The sequence below is a fragment of the Macaca mulatta genome, chromosome 8 (genome assembly GCF_049350105.2).
Source record: "Macaca mulatta isolate MMU2019108-1 chromosome 8, T2T-MMU8v2.0, whole genome shotgun sequence".
Classification (NCBI taxonomy): Eukaryota; Metazoa; Chordata; class Mammalia; order Primates; family Cercopithecidae; genus Macaca; species Macaca mulatta.
The window spans coordinates 61,040,109-61,061,876 of record NC_133413.1 but is presented as its reverse complement, the minus strand read 5'-3'; the positions used below and the strand labels follow the sequence as shown (position 1 = coordinate 61,061,876).

The 21,768-nt window shown below is 34.1% G+C and overlaps 1 protein-coding gene across 1 annotated transcript in view; it reads right to left on the bottom strand.

Annotated features, from left to right (window-relative positions):
• SNTG1 (syntrophin gamma 1) overlaps nt 1-21,768 on the bottom strand; it is an 879,206-nt gene that overhangs the window by 276,969 nt on the left and 580,469 nt on the right. The window contains exon 9 of the mRNA XM_028852663.2: nt 16,902-17,004. Within this exon, the coding sequence (XP_028708496.1) occupies nt 16,902-17,004 (103 nt within the window). The remainder of the gene's footprint in view (nt 1-16,901; nt 17,005-21,768) is intronic.

The window sequence follows — 21,768 nt, the reverse complement described above, 5'->3', positions numbered from 1 at the left end:
ATAGACATGTAAATTAGTGGAAATAACAAAGTATCCCAAAATAGATCCAAACATGTATGATCAAATAATAATCATATGTATACAAATTCAAATACGCACAATTGATTCTTATCTAAGATGCACAAAAATATAAGATACATTATAAATGTAAACATAAAAGCTAAAGCAACAAACCCTCTAGAGGAAAATAAGAAAAAATATCTTTGCAACCTTGGGGTAGGCAAGTATGTCTTAGGGAGGATACAAAAACAATAAAAGTAAAAAAAGCTTCTGTTAACAAAGACAACCTCAAGTGAAAAATGTAGTTACACAAAGACTAAGAGAAAATCTTTGTAATTTATATTACTGGCAAAAGGCTTATATAGACAATATTTTTAAAAACTCATGCACTGTAATAGTAAAAACAACATACCAATAGAAAAACAGGGAAAAGCCTTGAACAGAAGCTTCCCAAAATAAGATATGCAAATGGCCAATAATCACACAATATGGAAATAATTATTATTAGTCATCAGGAAAATATAAATTAAAACTACAATAAGATTTCACTGTGCACTCAATAGAATGACTGGAAAAAAAATATTTGAGCATCAAATATTGGAAAGAATGTAGGGCAACCAGTGCTTGCATACATTGCTATGGAGGACAGTGGGAGTTGTTTAAAAATATGCTGACTTTGCGCCGGGCACGGTGGCTCACACCTGTAATCCTAGCACTTTGGGAGGATGAGGCGGGCAGATCACAAGTACAGGAGATAGAGACCATCCTAGCCAACACGGTGAAACCCAGTCTCTACTAAAAATACAAAAATTAGCCGAGTGTGGTGGTGAGCACCTGTGGTCCCAGCTACTCGGGTTGCTGAGCAGGCGAATCACTTGAACCCAGGAGGTGGAGGTTGCAGTGAGCCTGGTGACAGGGCGAGACTCCATGTCAAAATATGTATACATACATATGTGTATATATGCACATATATGTGTATATATGCATATATATGTGTATATATATACACACACACACACACACATATATATATATATGCCAACTTTGGTGTAGTTCAGAAAGATGGTGGAATAGAAACCCCAGACCTTGCTTCCCATAGAGATACCAACTTTGCAACAATATATAGTTCAAAAAGCTTTAAAGAGTACTCGAGAAACTAGTTAATAAGTCACAGTAACACAGCTAAGGTCAAAGCCAAGAACAGCCACATTAAAAATGGGTAAAAAGGCCATTTTGTTTCACCCATGACAGCCCATCCACTAAGTCAGAACAACTTGGTGTGATCAGAAGTAAATGTCAAACTTGCAGTCACTCTCTAGAGTGGAAGAAAAGCAAAAAATGCCCATCTAATGTTCTGGTTTTTTGGGGAGTGGACAAGGGTCTGGTTTCTATGTCACTGACTGGGTGCACTGATAGAAATAGCATACTCTGGATGCCTGAGGCTCAGAGAACACAGAAGGGTTCAGGGGCTCATTGCAGTACTAGAGAACCTGCAGTTCTGCAGCCAGAGAGCAGAGGAAATAGTAATTATAAGGTTGGGAAAAAGAAACCAATAAACCTCTCTATTGGGATTTTACATGCCCAGAGAAGATGAATCCCCTAAAAATGTTTGGGAGACACTTTACCCAGGCTGATTGGTGAAGTTCTTTTCCTGTGTGAAAGCAGTTAGAAAAAGTCTAAGAGACATGGCTGATTTTTTCAAATTCACAAATCCCAGAAAAAAATAATAGCACAGACATAGGAAGCAACAGCGAAACAAAAGAAAACACCAGAAACCAACTGGAAACCATGGTCTATAAATTGTCTTTAAAAACACAAAATAATCATCTTAAAGAAGCTCAATTTGCTAAAAGCAAAAACACAGATAGCTACATAAAATTAGAAAAATTATGCATGAACAAACTGAAAATATCAAAAACTATGGAAAAGATTAAAAAAAAAACCCGAAATTCTGAAGCTGAAGAATACAATAATGAAGTACAATATTCACTAGAGAATATCAACAGCAGATTTTATCAAGCAGAAGAAGGAGTAAATGAATTCAAAGGCATGACGTTTGAGGAATAAAAAGAAATTAGAATTAGGAAAAGTGAAAAAATGCTAACAGATTTATATGACACCATCAAGCAGACCAATATACACTTTATAGAAGTCCGAAAAAAAGAAGGAGATGGGCAAAGAGCTTATTCAAATAAACAATTTTCAAAAGTGTCCCAAATCTGAGGAAGGAAATGAACATTCAATACAAGAAACTTGAAGATCTCCAACTAGGATGAACCTAAAAAGACTCACCCTGAAACCCACTATTATCAAACTGTCAAAAGTAACAGATAAAAGAGATAATCTTGAAAGCTGCAAGAAAAAAAATGCACTTTTGCAGGTAAAAGGAAGATCTCATAGATCAACACATTTCTCAACAGAAACATTATAGGGAGATAGGGGTGGGATGATACATTCAAAGTGCTGAAAGAAAAATAAAATCAGCCAATCTAGAATACTATACCCAGCAAACCTGTTCAATAAATGTGAAGGAGAAATAAAGATCTTCCTAAATAAACAAAACCATGGGACTTCATCACCACTAGAACTCTTTTACAAAAAATGCTAAAGAGAATTCTTCAAGTTGAAATAAAAGAACACTAGACAGAAACAGAAATGCATATAAAAAATAATGTCCTCTGGTAAAGGTAGATGTAGACAAATACAGAATAATGAAGGTGTGTTCATAGTAATTTTTATTGTGGTATAGAATTTAAATGACAAAACTGTGAAAAATAACTATACAGTCATTCCTCCCAGGGAGATTGATTCCAGGACACCCTGCACATACCAAAATTCACATCTGCTCTAGTCCCTTATATAAAATGATGTAGTATTTGCATATAGCCTATGCACATCCTTCAGTATATTTTAAATCATCTCTAGACTGCATATAATACCAAATGCAATGTAAATGATATGTATGTAGTTGTTATACTGTACTGTTTATTTGTATTATTTTTATTGTCGTGTAGTATTTTAATTAATAATTTTGATTTGTGGTAGGCTAAATTCACAGATGTGGAATCTGTGGCAGAACTATACCTATACAAGCGGGTTAAGGGATCTAAAATATAACAAGTTGTAATTATAAGGTAGTGTATGTGATTGACATGGAGTTATCAGTTTAAATTCACTTATTTAAAAACGGTTAATAGTATTTAATAAAGTGTATTAACTTACAATTATTTCTTGCCTAGGTGACTTGTTTTTAACAGAAAATAATAATTTAACAAGTATATTTGTCCATTAAAAATAGGTAAAAGGGAATTAATAACAGCAAAATTGTGGGATAGAAATCTCTATATTTCATTCCCCAACAGAGACACTAACGTGAAACCAGTATATGGTATAGAAGGTGGGGAGGGAATGTAAAGGAGTAAGATCTTTATATTGTTATTAAGTTATTATCCATTTAAAATAAATTGTTATAGTTTATTCTATGCAATACTAATAAAAGTCACAGAAATACCTATAAAGGATACACAAAAGAAATTGATAAAAGGATCAAAGCATGGAACTACAAAAAACAAGGAAACAAATGAAAGTAGCTACAGAGGAAAAGAGAGACAATGTTACTATAAGATATACAGAACACAACAAAATGACAGTAGTAAGTGCATCCTTATCAGCAATTATTTAAACATAAGTGGAATAAACTTCCAAAACCACAGACATAAAGTGGTTAAATGGATTTAAAAACCAATATCCAAGTACAGACATACCTCATTTTATTACATTTTGCTTGATTTTGCTTCACAGATTTTTATAAATTGAAGGTTTATGTCAACCCTGCACCCAGCAGATCTATATGCTGTTTTTATAATAGTTTGTGGTCCCTTTATGTCTCTGCATCACATTTTGGTAATTCTCACAGTATTTCAAATTTTTTATTATTATTTTACGTGGTATAGTGATCTGTGATCAGTCATCATTTACGTTTCTATTGTAATTCTTTTGGAGCTTCACAAACCATGCCACGTAAGGCAAGGAACTTAATGAATAAATGTTGTATGTGTTCTGACAGCTCAACTCACCATCTGTTCCCCATCTCTCTCCCTCTCCTTGGGCCTCCATATTCCCTAAGATACAATAATATTGAAATTAGAACAATGAATAACCCCACAATGGCCTCTAAGTGCTCAAGTAAAAGAAAGAGTTGCAAATCTCTCACTTCAAATCACAAGCTAAAAAAGAATAGCCTAGTGAAGAAGGCATATTGAAAGCCAAGATAAGCCAAAAAACAAACTTCTGCCAGTTAGCCAAGTTGTGAATGCAAAGGGAAAGTGTTTGAAGGAAGGTAAAAGTGCTACACCAGTGAACACGTATATGTTGAAGCAAAACAATCTTATTACTGATAAGGAGAAAGTTTTAGTGGCCTGGGTAGATCAATCCAGCCACAGCATTCCCTTAAGCTAAATCTTAATACAGAGCAAGATACTAACACTCTTCAATTCTATAAAGGCTGAGAGGTGAGGAAAGTACAGAAACAAAAGTTTGAAGATAGCAAATGTTGCTTTATGGGACTCAAGAAAAGACACTGTCACCATATATAAAATTACAAGATGAAGAAACAAGTGCTCTTGCAGGAGCTTTAGAAGCTGTAACTAGGGCTGGGATCAATGCTGAATGCGTCTTCACTAAAAAACAGATTTTTGATTTATCCATTAAAGAGCCTCATATTAGAAGAAGATGACATCTAAGACTTTCTTAGGTAGAAGGAAGTCACGCCAGGCACGGTGGCTCACGCCTATAATCCCAGCACTTTGGGAGGCTGAGGCAGGCAGATCACAAGGTCAGGAGATCAAACCATCCTGGCCAACACATTGAAATCCCGACTCTCCTAAAAATACAAAAATAAACTGTGCGTACCTGTATTTCCAGCTACTTGGGAGTCTGAGGCAGAAGAATAGATAGAACCTTGGTGGCAGAGGCTGAAGTGAGTGCAAATCAAACCCCTGCACTTCAGCCTGGGTGACAGAATGAGACTCTGTCTCAAAAAAAATAAAAGGAAGTCAATGTCTGCCTTCCAAACTTCAGCGAACTCTCTTGTTAGGGTCTAATGCAGCTGCTATCAGTTGAATTCCATTTTTATTTACTGTTCTGAAATCCTAGGGCACGGATAGGTCCCTTAATAATTATGTTAAATCTACTCTGCCTGTGCTCTAGAAATGGAACAACAAGGCCTAGATGGCAGTGTATCTGTTTATAGCAAGGTTTACCGAATATTTAAGTCCACTGTTGAGACCTACTGCTCAGAAACACACAAACACACAAACACACACACACACACACCCTGAAACACACATCAAAACACATTCCTTTCCAATAATTACTGCTTATTGACAATGCACCTGGTCACCCAAGAGTATTGATGAAGATGGACAAAATTAATGTAGTTCTCATGCCTGCTAACACAAAATCCATTCTGCAGTCCATGGATCAAAAAGGAATTTCAAAGTTTCATATCATATTATTTAATAAATATTTTTAATAAAAGGATAGTTGCTGTCGATGGGGATTACTCTGATGGATCTAGGCAAAGTCAATTGAAAACCTTCTAGAAAGGATTCTCCATTGTTGATACTATAAAGGATATTCATGATTAATATTGATGGGAGTAGGTCAAAATATCAATATTAAGAGGCATTTGGAAGAAGTTGATGCCAACCCTCATGGGTGACTTTGAGGAATTCAAGACTTCTCAAGTGGAGGCAGTAAGTGTAGATGTGAAGGAAATAGCTGAAGAATTACAATCAGAAGTAGAGCTTGAAGACATGACTGAATTGTTCCAATCTCATGAGTGTTTTCTTGAGATGGAATCTATTCTTGGTGAAGATGCTATGAACATTGTTGAAATGACAATAAAGTATGTGGAATATTACATAAACTTAGTTGATAAAATGGTTGCAGAGTTTAAGAAGATTGACTAATTTTGAAGGAAGTTCTAATATGGGTAAAATGCCCCAAGACTATTACATGTTACAGAGAAATCTTTCATGAAAGGAAGAGTTAATGAATGTGACATACTTCATTGTTGTCTATTTCAAGGAATTATCATAGCCATTCCAAACTTCAGCGACCACCACTCTGATCAGTCAGCATCTCCATTAATATAGAGACTAACAAAAAGGCTGCAACTCAGTGAAGGTTCAGATGATTCTTAGCATGTTTTAGCAAAAGGTATTTTTTTTTATCATACTTCAAGTCCTGGGGTACATGTGCAGGAAATGCAGGTTTGTTACATAGCTATGCACGTGCCATGGTGGTTTGCTGCACCCATCAACCCATCATCTACATTAGGTATTTTTCCTAATGCTATCCCTCCCCTAGACTTCCACCCACCATCAGGCCCTTGTGTGTGATGTTCCCCTCCCTGTGTCCATGTGTTCCCAAATGTTCAACTCCCACTTATGAGTGAGAACATGCAGTGCTTGGTTTTCTGTTCCTGCATTAGTCTGCTGAGAGTGATGGTTTCCAGTTTCATCCATGTCCCTCAAAGGAAATGAACTCATCCTTTTTATGGGTGCATAGTATTCTATGGTGTATATGCACCACTTTTCTTTATCCAGTCTATCATTGATGGGCAATTGGGTTGGTTGCATGTCTCGGCTATTGTAAATACTGCTACAATAAACAGAAGTATGCATATGTCTTTATGGTAGAATTATTTATATTCCTTTGGGTATATACCCAGTAAAGGGATTGCTGGGACAAATCGTATTTCTGGTTCTAGATCCTTGAGGAATTGCCACCTTGTCTTCCACAATGGTTGAACTAATTTACACTTGCACCAACAGTATAAAAGCGTTCCTGTTTCTCCAAATCCTCCCTAGCATCTGTTGTTTCCTGACTTCTAAATGATCGCCATTCTAACTGACATGAGATGGTATCTCATTGTGTTTGATTTGCATTTATTTAATGATCAGTGATGATGAGCTTTTTTTCATACGTTTGTTGGCCACATAAATGTCTTCTTTTGAGAAGTGTCTGTTCATATCCTTTGCCCACTTTTTGATGGCATTGTTTGTTTCTTGTAAATTTAAGTTCCTCATAGATTCTGGATATCAGCCCTTTGTCTTTTTCTCCCATTCTGTGGGTTGCCTGTTCACCCTGATTATAGTTTCTTTTTTGTGCAGAAGCTCTTTAGTTTAATTAGACCCCTTTTGTCAATATTGGCTTTTGTTGCCATTGCTTTTGGTGTTTTAGTCATGAAGTCTTTGCCCATGCCTATGCCCTGAATGGTATTGCCTAGATTTTCTTCTAGGGTTTTATGGTTTTAGATCTTATGTTTAAGTCTTTAATCCATCACGAGTTAATTTTTGTATAAGGTTTAAGGAAGAGGTCCATTTTCAGTTTTCTGCATATGGCTAGCCAGTTTTCCCAGCACCATTTATTAAATAGGGAATCTTTTCCCCATTGCTTGTTTTTGTCAGGTTTGTCAAAGACCAGATGGTTGTAGATGTGTGGCTATTTCTGAGGCCTCAGTTCTGTTCCCTTGGTCTATATACCTGTTTTGTTACCAGTACCATGACATTTTTGTTACTGCAGACTTGTAGTATTGTTTGAAGTCAGGTAGCATGATGCCTCCAGTTTTGTTCTTTTGCTTAGGATGCTCTAGGCTCTATGGGCTCTTCTTTGGTTCCATATGAGACTGAACATAGTTTTTTCTAATTCTGTGAAGAAAGTCAATGGTAGCTTGAATCTATAAATTTCTTTGGGCAGTATGGCCATTTTCACTCTATTGATTCTTCCTATCCATGAACATGGAATGTTTTTCCATTTGTTCGTGTCCTCTCTTATTTCCTTGAGCAGTGTTTTGCAGTTCTCCTGGAAGACATCAATCACTTCCCCTGTAAGTTGTAGTCCTAGGTATTTTACTCTCTTTGTAGCAATTGTGAATGGGAGTTCACTTATGATTTGGCTCTCTGTTTGTGTATTAATGGTGCATAGGAATTACTGTAATTTTTTCCCATTGATTTTATATCCCGAGACTTTGCTGAAGTAGCTTATCAGCTTAAGGAGATTTAGGGCTGAGATAATAGGGTTTTCTAAATATGCAATCATGTCATCTGCAAACAGAGACAATTTGACTTCGTCTTTTCCTGTTTGAATATACTCTATTTCTTTATCTTGCCTGATTGCCCTGGCCAGAACTTCCAATACTACATTGAATAGGAGTGGTGAGAGAGGGCATCATTGTCTTGTGATGGTTTTCAAAGGGAATGCTTCCAGCTTTTGCCCATTCAGTATGATATTGGCTGTGGGTTTGTCATAAATAGCTCTAATTATTTTGAGATACATTCCATCAATAACTAGATTATTGAGAGTTTTTAACATAAAAGGGTGTCAAATTTTATTGAAGGCCTTTTCTACATCTATTGAGATAATTATGTGGCTTTTGCCATTGGTTCTGTTTATGTGATGGATTACATTTATTGATTTGCATATGTTTAACCAGTCTTGCATCCCAGGAATGAAGCCGGCTTGATGGTGGTGGATAAGGTTTTTGATGTGCTGCTGGATTCAGTTTGCCAGTATTTTATGGAGGATTTTCTCTTCAATGTATATCAGGGATATTGTCCTGAAATTTTCTTTTTTTGTTGTGGCTCTGCCAGGTTTTGGTATTAGGATGATGCTGGCCTCATAAAATGAGTTAGGGCAGAGTCCCTCTTTTTCTATGATTTGGAATAGTTTAAGAAGGAATGATACCAGCTCCTGTTAGTACCTCTGGTAGAATTTGACTGTGAACCCATCTGGTCCTGGGCTTTTTTGGTTGGCAGGCTATTAATTACTGCCTCAACTTCAGAACTTGTTATTGGCCTATTCAGGGATTCGACTTCCTCCTGGTTTAGACTTGGGAGGGTGTATGTGTCCAGGAATTTATCCATTTCTTCTATATTTTCTAGTTTGTTTGCATAGAGGTGTATATAGTATTCTCTGATGGTAGTAACATATTTCTATGGGATCGTAGTGATATCCCCTTTATCATTTTTTATTGTGTCTACTTGATTCTTCTCTCTTCTTTATCGGTCTGGATAGTGGTCTATTATATTAATCTTTTCAAAGAAAAATAGCCCCTGGATTCATTGATTTTTTTGAAAGGTTTTTTGAGTCTCCATCATCTTAAGTTCTGCTCTAATCATAGTTATTTCTTGTCTTCTGATAGCTTTTACATTTGTTATCTCTTGCTTCTCTAGCTCTTTTGATTGTTATGTTAGGATGTCAATTTTAGAAATCTTGTACTTTTTCTTGCAGGCAATTAGTGCTATAAATTTCCCCCTAAACATGCTTTAGTGGTGTCCCAGACATTCTGGTAGGTTTTGTCTTTGTTCTCATTGGTTTCAAAAAACTTATTTCTGCCTTAATTTTGTTATTTACCCAGTAGTCATTCTGGAGCAGGTTGTTCATTTTCCATGTAGTTGTGTGGTTTTGAGTGAGTTTCTTAATACTGAGTTCTTATTAGATAGCCTTATAATCTTAGAGACTGTTTCTTATGATTCTCATTCTTTTGCATTTGCAGAGGTGTGTTTCACTTCCAATTATATGGTGAATTTTAGAATAAGTGTGATGTGGTGCTGAGAAGAATTTATATTCTGTTGATTTGGGGTGAAGAGTTCTTAAGACGTCTATTAAATCCACTTGCTCCAGAGTTGAGTTCAAGTCCTGAATATACCTGTTAATTTTCTGTCCCCTTGATCTGCCTAATATTGACAGTGTGGTGTTACACTCTCCCACTATTTTTGTCTGGGAGTCTAAGTCTCTTTGTAGGTCTCTAAGAACTTGCTTTATGAATCAGGATGCTCCTATATTGGGTGCTCTTCTTGTTGCATTGATACTTTTATCATTATGTAATGCCCTCCTTTGTCTTTTTTTGATCTTTTTTGGTTTAAAGTCTGTTTTATCAGAGACTAGAATTGCAACCCCTGCATTTTTTTACTTTCCATTTGCTTGGTAAATATTCCTCCATCCCTTTATTTGAGCCTATGTGTGTGTTTGCACATGAGATGGGTCTCCTGAATACAGCACACCAATGGGTCTTAACTCTTTGTCCAATTTGCCAGTCTGTGTCTTTTAATTGGGGCATTTAGCCTATTTACATTTAAGGTTAATATTGGTATGTGTGAATTTGATCCTGTCATTATGATGCTACCTGGTTATTTTGCCATTAGTTGATGCAGTTCCTTAATGGCATTGATGGTCTTTACAATTTGATATAGTTTTGCAGTTGCTGGTATCAGTTTTTCCTTTCCATATTTAGCACTTTTTTTTCAGGAGGTCTTGTAAGGTGGATTTAGCAGTGACAAAATTTCTCAGCAATTGCTTTTCTGTAAAGGATTTTATTTCTCCTTCACTTATGGAGCTTAGTTTGACTGGATATGTAATTCTGGGTTGAAAATTCTTTTTTTTAAGAATGTTGAATATTAGCTCCCATTCTCTTCGGGCTTGTAGGGTTTCTGCAGAGAGATCTGCTGTTAGTCTGATGGGCTTCCCTTTGTGGGTAACACTACCTTTCTCTCTGGCTGCCCTTAACACTTTTTCCTTCATTTCAACCTTGCTGAATCTGATGATTATGTGTCCTGGGATTGTTCTTCTTGAGGAGTGTCTTTGTGGTGTTCTTAGTATTTCCTGAATTTGAATGTTGGCCTGCCTTGCTATGTAGGGGAAGTTCTCCTGGATAATATCCTGACGAGTGTTTTCCGACTTGGTTCCATTCTCCCTGTCACTTTTGGGCACACCATTCAAATGTAGATTTGGTCTTTTCACATAGTTCCATATTTCTTGGAGACTTTGTTCATTCCTTTTCACTCTTTTTTCTCTAATCTTGTCTATACACTTTATTTCATTATGATAATCTTCAGTCTCTGATATCCTTTCTTCCATTTGATCAATTTGGCTATTGATACTTGTGTGTGCTTCATGGAGTTCTTATACTGTGTTTTTCAGCTCCATCAGGTCATTTATGTTCTTCTCTAAACTTGTTATTCTAGTTAGCAATTCCTCTAACCTTTTTTCAAAGTTCTTAGCTTCCTTGCATTGGGATAGAACATGCTCCTTTAGCTTGGAGGAGTTTGTTATTACCCACCTTCTGAAGCCTACTTCTGTCAATTCGTCAAACTCATTCTCCATCCAGTTTTGTTCCCTTGCTGGTGAAGAGTTGTGACCCTTTGGAGAAGAAGTGGTGCTCTGGTTTTTGGAATTTGCAGCCTTTGTGTGCTGGTATTTCCCTCATCTTCGTGGATTTATCTATTTTTGGTCTTTGATGTTAGGGCCTTTGGATGGGTTTTTTTGTGGACATCCTTTTTGTTGATGGTGATGCTATTTCTTTTTGCTAGTTTTCCTTTTAACAATCGGGACCCTATGCTGCAGGTCTGCTGGATTTTGCTGGAGGTCCACTCCAGACCGTTTGCCTGAAATATACGTTCTTCTTATGTGTACACAAAATATTCTCCCTAATAGTTTACATGTGTGGTCACAAAACAAGTCTTATTAAATTTAAGAAGATTTTACTCATACCAAATATCTTTCCTGATACAATGGTATTAAACTAGAAATCCATAGCAGAGAGAGAATTGAAAAATACACAAATGAGTGGAAATTAAGAAATGAAATTTTGAAGAACCAATGAGTCAAAAAAGAAATCACAAGGGAATTAAAAATATTTTAAACAATATCCAACAAATTAAAATGAAACACAACATACACAAACTCATAGGATACAGTAAAAGCGTTACTAAGAGACAAAATTTTATCAGTAAACATTCGTATGTTAAAGCAGTACGTTACAAAATAATTTAAAAACCTCTAATCTACAACCAAATTTTACCCTTCGAAAACTAGAAAAAGAAATAAACTAAACCCAAGGTAGCAGAAGGAGAGTAATTATAAAGATTAGAGCAGAAATAAATAAAATGGAAAGACAATATAGAAAATCAACTAAGCAAATACTTGGTTTATTGAAAAGATCAACAATAATGACAAAACTTTGACTAGGCTAATCCAAAAAGTAAAAAAATGTAAATAAAAATTAGAAATGAAAGAGTAGACATGACAACTGATGCCACAAAAACCAAAAGGATTGTTAGAGAGTAATGTGGACAATTATGTGCCAACAAACTGAATAATCTAGAAAAAATAGATAAAATTCTAGAAATACGTGACATACCAACAATCAATTATGGAAAAACAAAAAATACAGACAGACATAGAACTAGTAAGGAAATTGAATCATTAATAAATTCTTCACATAAAGGAAGAGTCCACAACCAGATGGTTTTCCTGTAGAGCTTTACCAAGCATTTAAAGAAGAATTAGCACTGATCCTTCTCATATTCTTTAAAAAAAATTTGATGAGGGGAAAGCAGTTTCCAATTTGAGGTGAACATTACCCAGATATGAAAACCAGACAAAGATACTACAAAAAAATTAAACTACAAACCAGTACTCCTGATGAACATGAATGCAAAAGTTCTCAAAAAGATACTAAAAAACTGAATTCAACTACCAATTTAAAAGATTATACACCATGATCAATTGTGACTTACTCCTGAAATGCAAGGATGGTTCAACATGAAAAAAAATCTATCCATGTAATTAACACACCACAGTAACAGAATGGCAGAAAAAAAAATAAATCCCACATAGTCACCTCAATTGATGAAGAAAAAAGCATTTGCCAAATTCAATACGTTTTCACAATTTAAAATATAATACATTTTACAAACTAGGAACAGAAGGAAATTATCTCAACATAATAAAGGTAATTCATATATAAAAAGCCCACAGCTAACCCTAGACTGAATGATGGAAAACTGAAAGCTTTTCCTCTAAGATTAGGAATAAGGCAAGGATGCCCACTCTCAAGTCCTCTATTCAACATGCAACCAAAAGTTATAGCCAGAAGCAATTAGGCAAGACTAAGAAATAAAAGTCACCCAAAATCAAAAGAAGAAATAAAATTATCTTTGTTTGCAGATATGAGCTTGCGTGTAGAGAACTCTAAAGTTTAAACACACACAAAAATGTTAAAACTAATAAACAAGTCTAAGGGAGTTGCAGAATAGACAACATAAAAAATCAGTTGTTTCTATCCATTAACAATAAAAAAGGAAAACAATTTTACTTATAATAGCATCAAAAAGAATAATTAGGAATAATCTAACCCAAAAAGTTAAAAGTCTTTACACTGAAAACTAGAAAACATCATTGAGAAATTAAAGATGAAACAAATAAAGGGAAAGACATTCCATGCTAATGTATTGGAAGAATTAATGTTGTTAAAATGTCCATACTAAGCAATGCAATCTATAGGTTCAATGCAATCCCTATCAAAATCTCAATGGTATTATGTTGCAGAAATAGAAAATCTATCCTAAAATTCATATAGAACCTCAACTAATTCTGAATAGTCAAAAAATTCTGGAGAAAGAAAAACAGAGCTGGGGCTTTACACTTTCTGAACTCAAGATATACTACAAAGCTGCAGTAATCAAAACAACGTGGTACTGGCATTAATTCAGACACACAGAAAAATGAAACAGAATAATCCTAAAATTAACCCTCAATATGTGATGAAATTATTTTAAACAAACTTGTTAAGGTTATACAATAGGGAAAGAATAATCTTCTCTTCAATTAATTGTATTGGAAAAACTGGATATCCTCATGCAAAAGAATGTTGGGCACTTATCTGATATTATGTGTAGAAATTGACTCAAAACAAATTAAATTCCTAAACATTAGACTTGAACTGTAAAAAATCCTAGCAGAAAACTTAGAGAAAACTCTTTATGACTCTGGATTTGGCAATTATTTCCTGAATAGGACACCAAAAACACAGGCATTAGAAGCAAAAATAGACTTGACTACAGAAGAATTAAAATTTTTGTAAAATAAATAAAATGATCAACAGAGTGAAACAGCAACTTTTGAAATGGGAACAAATATTTTCAAACCATATGTCTGATAATACGTTAATAGCCAGAGTATCTAAATAATTCTTACAACTCAACAACAGCAAAATAAATAACCAGATTTAAAACTGGATGGAAGACTTGAATAGACATGTCTTCAAAGAAAATATGCAAATGGTCAATAAATATGTGAAAAGACGCTTAGCATTACCGATTATCAGGGAAATTCAAATCAAAACCACAGTGAGTTATCACCTGACAACCATTAGAATGGCCACTACCAAAACCAAAACAAAACGAAGTAAAAAACAGAAAATAAGAAGTGCTGGTGAGGATATGCAGAAATTGGAACCTTTGCCTGTTACTTAGAGTGTAAAATGATGTACCTGCTATGGAAAACAGTATGGTCATTCTTCAAAAAACTAAAAATAGAATTATCATATGATCCAGGAATCCCACTTCTGAGTGTATATCAAAAATAACTGAAAGCAGAGTTGTGAAAGGTATTTGTACACTCATGTTCATTGCAGCATTATTCACAATAACAAAGAATAACCAACCTAAATGCTCACTGTTCAAGGTTTGAATAAAGGTTGAATAAAGAAAATGTGGTATATGCATACAAAGGAATGTTATTCAATCTCACATAGGAATGAAATTTTGTCATATTCTACAACACAGATGAGTCTTAAGAACATTATGCTAAGTGAAATAAGCTAATCATAGAAAGAACAATACTGGATTATTCCAAGTGCACAATGTGACTAAAGTGGTCAAATTCTTATAAACATAAAGTACAATGGTGTTTGCCAGGGGGTGACTCTGAGGAAAACAGGGAATAGTTTAAGGGGTATAGAATTTCCATTTTGCAATATCAAAAGTTTCTAGAGATATGTTACACACTAACGTACATAGACTTAAGACTACTCTTCTGAACACTTAAAATGGTAAAGATGGTAAATTTTAAGTTATGTGTTATTTCCCACAATAAAAAATATGCTCACTTTGGAAATAAATTTCGCAATTTATTTATATTTATTTATTTATTTTTGAAACCGGGTCTCACTCTGCCACCCAGGCTGGAGTACAGTGGCATGATCTCAGTTCACTGCATCCTCAGCCTACCAGGCTCAAGCCATCCTCCCACCTCAGCCTCCCAAGTAGCTGGAACCACAGGCACATGCCACCATGCCTGGTGAATTTTATTTTATTTTTATTTTTATTTTTGGTAGAGGCGGCATTTTAACATGTTGTTCAGGTTGGTCTTGAGCTCCTGAGCTTAGATGATCTGCCAGCCTCGGCTTCTCAAAATGTTGGGATTATAGACATGGGCCACTGCACCCCTCTAAATTTGGCAATTTATTAACAAGTTAATTATACATCTATATAGTCACTCAGCAATTCCATTCTTAGGTATTTATTGTACTAAAATAAAATTATAAAACTGTCAAAACCCTTATACAAGAAGCTCCCAGTGATGGGATTGCTGGGTCAAATGGTATATACTTGAAATATATAAATCATTCTATTATAAAGACACATGCATGCGTACGTTCATTGCAGCACTATTCACAATAGTAAAGACATGGAATCAACCTAAATGCCCTTCAGTGATATAATGGATAACAAAAATGTACATATACACCATGAAATACTATGCCACCATAATAAAAGAATGAGATCATGTCCACTGCAGGGACATGAATGGATGGAGCTGGAGGCCATTATCCTTAGCAAACTAACACAGGAACAGAAAATCAAATACTTCACATTCTCACTTATAAGTGAGAGCAATATGATGAGAACACATAGACAAATAGAGGGGAACCACACACACTGTGGCCTTTCGGTGGGATGTAGGGTTGGAGGAGGGACAAGATCAGGATAAGTAACTAATGGTCACTAAGCTTAATAACTGGTTTGTGTACAATGAACCCCCATGACACAAGTTTACCTATGTAACAACCGTGCACTTGTACCTCTGAACTTAAAATATAAGTAATGTGTCCAGCAGCTTTATTTATTATAGCAAAATACTGGAAACAGTGCTGGTATCTTCAACAGAAAGATGCATTAATAAATGTAATACATTCATACAATGAAATAATAAACAGCAATATAAATGAACAAACTAAGAAATATGTAGCATAAGTGAATCTGAAGGAAATTATTCATAAAGAAAGAAGCCAGAATAAAAAATAAAAAAAGTAGAATTCCATTCTATAAAGTTCTAGAAGAAGTGAAATAATGTATGAAGAAGAGAGTGTAAGTGAGTAGTCATTTCTGGGCTGTTATTTACTGGGGACAGTTTTATGATTGCAGGAAGTGGATTAAGCAAATGTGTGCCTTTTCAGAACTGCTCCGACTGTGCAAGATATTTGCATTTTATTGCATACAAATTATGTCTCAGTGAAAAATATATTATTCTTCAATTTTTCAGCAAAAGTATTAGATAATATACATTTCATTTTAGAAAATGCATCCAGAAAATAAAGTTGACAAATAACTTTTTAAGTAGTTCTATGTAAATTAGTACATTCCCACAAAGGCAAACGCTTTTCTTATATTCTCTCATCAGATTAACCTAAGCACACATTCTTGCTTAATAGTAATTTTTAGTTAGAGAAAATACATTCACCAAGTATTCTGATGAAATTTAATAGATATGCATAATGCATACATGATATTTGATATGATGCTTATTTTTAAAACAAGTAATACTTCTGCAATTGTATGTTAGAAAAAAAACTATAATGTGGTGATTCTATACTTGAAGAAAAAAAATCTGTTTCCTTTTCATAAGGGTTAGTAGAACACTTTGTAATATAAAGATATTTACAGTCACGAAAAAATTTCAACTTTAAGAAGAAATCACCAATTATTGTCAAAATAATAATTATGTAGCTATAATGATGTGAGCACTTTTATCTATTCTTTCTAAATGCTTACATGCACAATCTTCATTCAATGGGAGTTTGAGGAAAGCAGGTGCTCTTTTTAAAAATGACACTGTTAGAGTCACTTCTTCTCCAGCATTCCGAAGAACCTGAACCTATAAAAAAGAATAAAAAGAATAAAACTATCATTACGTTTATCATTTTATATGATGACAAAGCCTTTAAATTATTGGTTGTTTTTTCCACCTTCCATTTTTCCCTAGTGGTCAGAAGCATTTTATAAAAGATAGAGGGAGGTAATTATTTATCATTTCAGTAAGAGTTATTAATGTGCATCCTCTTGTCACAATTTGTGATCCCCTGTTTATATACAATGTGCATCTTCCATTCATACTTATTGAGATCTTCTTGAATTTATAGTCTATATTAGGCAATATGACGAATCATGAAGTCCACAGAAAGACAGATATAATGTTCAGGACACTGTATTTATTAGTAAATATTAATAATTGTTGAACATCTATTATGCACCAATAAATTGAATAAGCTTTGGAGCATCCATTATGCAACATAAAATTGGCTAAGATATAAGAGAAAATTATTCTAAAAGCATAAAAATCTGATTCTGCCAATGTTGACCAGAGTACTAATTCAGATTAAATCAAATTGAACCAATTCACTCTAGCAAAAAAAAAAAAAAAAAAAAAAAAAAAAAAAAAAATAAATTGGCATTACATCTTCTACTTAATATTTTCTTTTCCCTGCAAACCTGTTATTATCAATAGCATCGGTTGTTATATAATGTTGAAGTCTGTTATTATCAATGACTCTCAACATTTTTTAAATTATAGAATAAGTAAGTCTAGTTTTTCCAGTTAAAATAATTTCAATGTCTCCAAAAATCATATCTAAAAATATAAGCATTGTAAAAACTTAAAAATTGTTTAAAAAACTAAAAGAACAAAGAAGCTGAAGAGCTATTTATACCAAATACATCTGAAAAAGATATTAATATATTTATGATTTTAAATGGTCATGTAAAATAAGAAGACAAGAAAAATCAGTGAAAAAACAGTTCATAAACATGGAAATATATCTTGTTAAATACACTGAAAAATTGTTCAACCACAAATCATTAAAGAATTGGCTACTTAAAGCCAATTTACAATGACTTCTGGTCCTGACAAGATGGCACAGATGGCTGGGTGTGGTGGCTGGTGCCTGTAATCCCAATACTTTGGGAGACCGAGGCAGGTGGATCACCTGAGGTCTGCAATTCGAGACCAGGCTAGCCAAAATGGTAAAACCTCTGTCTCTACTAAAAATACGAAAAAAAAAAAAAAAAAAAAAAAAAAAAAAAAAATTAGCCGGTTTTGGTGGCAGGCATCTGTAATCCCAGCTACTCGGGAGGCTGAGGCAGAAGAATCGTTTGAACCTGGGAGGCAGAGGTTGCAATGAGCCGACACCACACCTCTGCACTCCACCCTGGGCAGCAAGAGCGAAACTCCGTCAATACATACATACATACATACATACATACATACATACATACATATTTTTTTTTTAAAACGGACAAGCTCATCTCTCTCTGCTCCTCCCCAAGAAGTACAACCGTAAACACTGAAGAGAAGAGACAACCAAATTAAGAACTCTGAAAGACGGAAAGAGAAGGGAAACCTGATTACGGGTCTCAGGACAGCACTGAACAGCACAGAGACCGGATACATTACCTGCTCCACCAAACAGAGGAACACCAAACAGGCCGGGCATTTTCTCCGCCCCATCATTAAAACAGACAGCATGCTAGATAGGCTCACACTACCTCTGGATTGTAAGAGATCCCCACTAATACCAGGCAGGACCACAAACATCAGTGAGTGGTGACAACTGGAAGCCAGCAGAAGTGCTAGCCTTCTCCCTGGGTGTGAGAATACTCTGCCCCACTCGGAGGCACTGTGTAACCGGGAACACTGGCAGCGGTACCTCCTCATACGTGCCCAGTGAAAGAGGCTGCTTTGTGAAGATCCTGAGACTACCCTCCCCCGCCTAGAGACACCGTCCTAGCAGAGAGTACCAGCAAAGATAGACTTGCTCCAAAGTCCCCATTATCCTACCTCCTCTACAGCAGGGAGGAACCCTCCATAACAAGCACTGACCTGGGAAAACTTTTTCCATCCCTTCAGACTATCCCAGCAGGGAACAGTGGGTGCCCATTGATACGAGATAAATCAGTCAGAAAAAGCAGCACCAAACGGCTCTAAAACATATGTCGTAAGTGGAATCATGGTCCATAAACCCGTGAGCTAAATAGTAAATTTCTGCTTAAAAAAAGAAATCTCAAGTAAGAGGCAGTCACCTAACATAATAAACAAAATGACCAGGATATAGTAAAACTTATATATCATATTGAGAACCAGAAAAATCACAATTTTAAAGGGAAGAAGTAATCTACTAATACCAATGAGATAAATCACATATTGGAACTCTCTGACAAGGATTTTGAAGCAATCAACAAAAATGATGCCATAAGAAATTACAAGTTTTTTTGATTCAAGTGAAAAATTATAAAATCTCAGCAAAAAAATAAGTTATGTTGTAATATCCAAATAGATATTACACAAATATTTTTTCATAAATTTTAAAAACACTTGGGGATAGTTCAATAACAGAGTAGGAATGAAAGAGAGTAGAAGTAACAAAAATGAGGACAGAATAATATAATTCACCTAATCTGAACAATAAAGACTATATAGACCAAAAAAAAAAAAAGAAAGAAAAAGAAAGAAAGAAAAAATAACCTGAAGGATAGTAATAAAATATATAAAATGCATATCATATGAGTCACAGAAGAGAGGAGAAAGAAGAGGGACTGAAAGAGTATTTAAACATATAATGTCTGAAAATTTCTCAAATTGGATGACAGATATGAGCCCACAGATTTAAGAAACTTAACAAACCTCGAAAGGATCTTGTCAAATAAATCTACACTAAGACACATCATAATTAAAAATTTGCAAATTAAAGATAAAAAAGAACAAACTTTTAAAACTTTTAAAAGGAGCCAGATAAAAGACTTATGTAAATATTATTAAATGTTTTAACAAATCAAACAATACAACATGATCAATGCAAATCAGATAATACAACATGATCAACTGAAGTTTAATCCAGGAATACAAGGTTGGTTTAACATTAGAAAATCAGTTGGTGTAATTAACCACATAAAAACCTAAGTTGAAATATCAAAAAACATTTGGCAATATTCAAAATTCATATCTGTTGAATGCTTTAAACAAAGTAATGGTAGAACAGAACTTCCTCAAACTGACAGAGGGAAAGCTATAAAAAAAAACTGCAAGTAATATCATTACTAAATGGTAAAAGACTAAAGGCCTTAATGACTTCAGTTTAGAAAAAATAAAAGAATGTCCACACAATCTACTTTAAGTCAACATTTCCATAAAGGTACTAGGCAGGGCAATATAGAGAAAAAAAGTAGTTATCTATATTTGAAAAGAAAGTACAAAAGCATCTATCTGCAGATGACATGATGGCTTACAAAAAAGTGCACTAGAATCTACCAAAAAATAAAATAAAATAAAATAAAAATCTCCTAGAACTAATCATAACTAATCTTTTTAGCAGAGTTTCAGGAAATAAGATAAATATAAAATAATTATATTTCTTTATAAAAAATCAGAATTTCTAATTTAAAAAATTTATAAAATCACCAAAATCATGAAATATTTATGTATCAGTCTAACAAAAGTAGTAAAAGCCCTGTATACAAAACATTGCTATGAGTAATTTTTAAACATTTAAATATATGTGTCACAAAATTCAATATTTATCTACTCTAATTGACATATGAGAATCCCAGCAGACTTTTTAAAAAAAATTGACAAACTGTTATTAAAATTCATGTGGAAATTTTAAAAATACAGGATAAACAAACCACCTTTGGAAAATAAAAACAAAGCTATTACACCAACATCGTTTGATTTTAAGAGATATAAAAATACTATAATCATCAAGACATTGTGCTATCAAAAACATAGATAAAATAATAATATAATATGATGTAATATAATGTAATATAATATAATGTAATATAATATAATATAAAATGTGTCCAGAAATAAATGCAAACAAAAATAAACAACTATTTTTCAACAATATTGCAATGAAGTAGAGAAAGTAAAATCTTTTTAACAAATTGTGCTGGGACAATTTCAAATCCTCATTAGAAAAGAAAAGGAGCTTTGATCTATACCTTACATGACATACTAATACTACTTCAGAGTGAATCAATCACCTGAATGTAAAGTCTAAGCTTATAAAACTTCTAGAAGTAAACTTTGGAGAAAACCATTGTAGCATTGAGGCAGGATTTATTTTTGTAGTTATTAATCCAAAGTACATCCCGTAAAAACACAAATTGTTAAGTTGGGAGTAATCAAAATTGAACCATTGTTTTTTACACAATATGCTTTTAAGAGAGTCACAAACTTTGAGAAAATATTTGTAAATCTTTTTCTGATAAATAATATACACCTGGAATATATTTTAAAACACTCAAAACTCAATAATAATACAAATGACCTAATAAAACATGAGAAAAAAATCTTAGGCAGGTATATCCTTGAACTTATGTTGATGGCAAATAAGTGCATGAAAATATGCTTAACATAATTAGGGAAATGTAAATTAAAACTATAATGAGATACCACTATAAATCTTCTGAAATGTCCAAATTATATATGCCTCAGATACTAAGTGCGTGTAAGGTGTTGGAGGAACTGGACCGCTCAGAGACTAGAATAAAAATTTTAAATGTTACAATGATTTTAGAAAATAATTTAGCAATTTCATAAAATTGAAACATGCCACACTACATGATCCAGTAAATTAATTTTTAG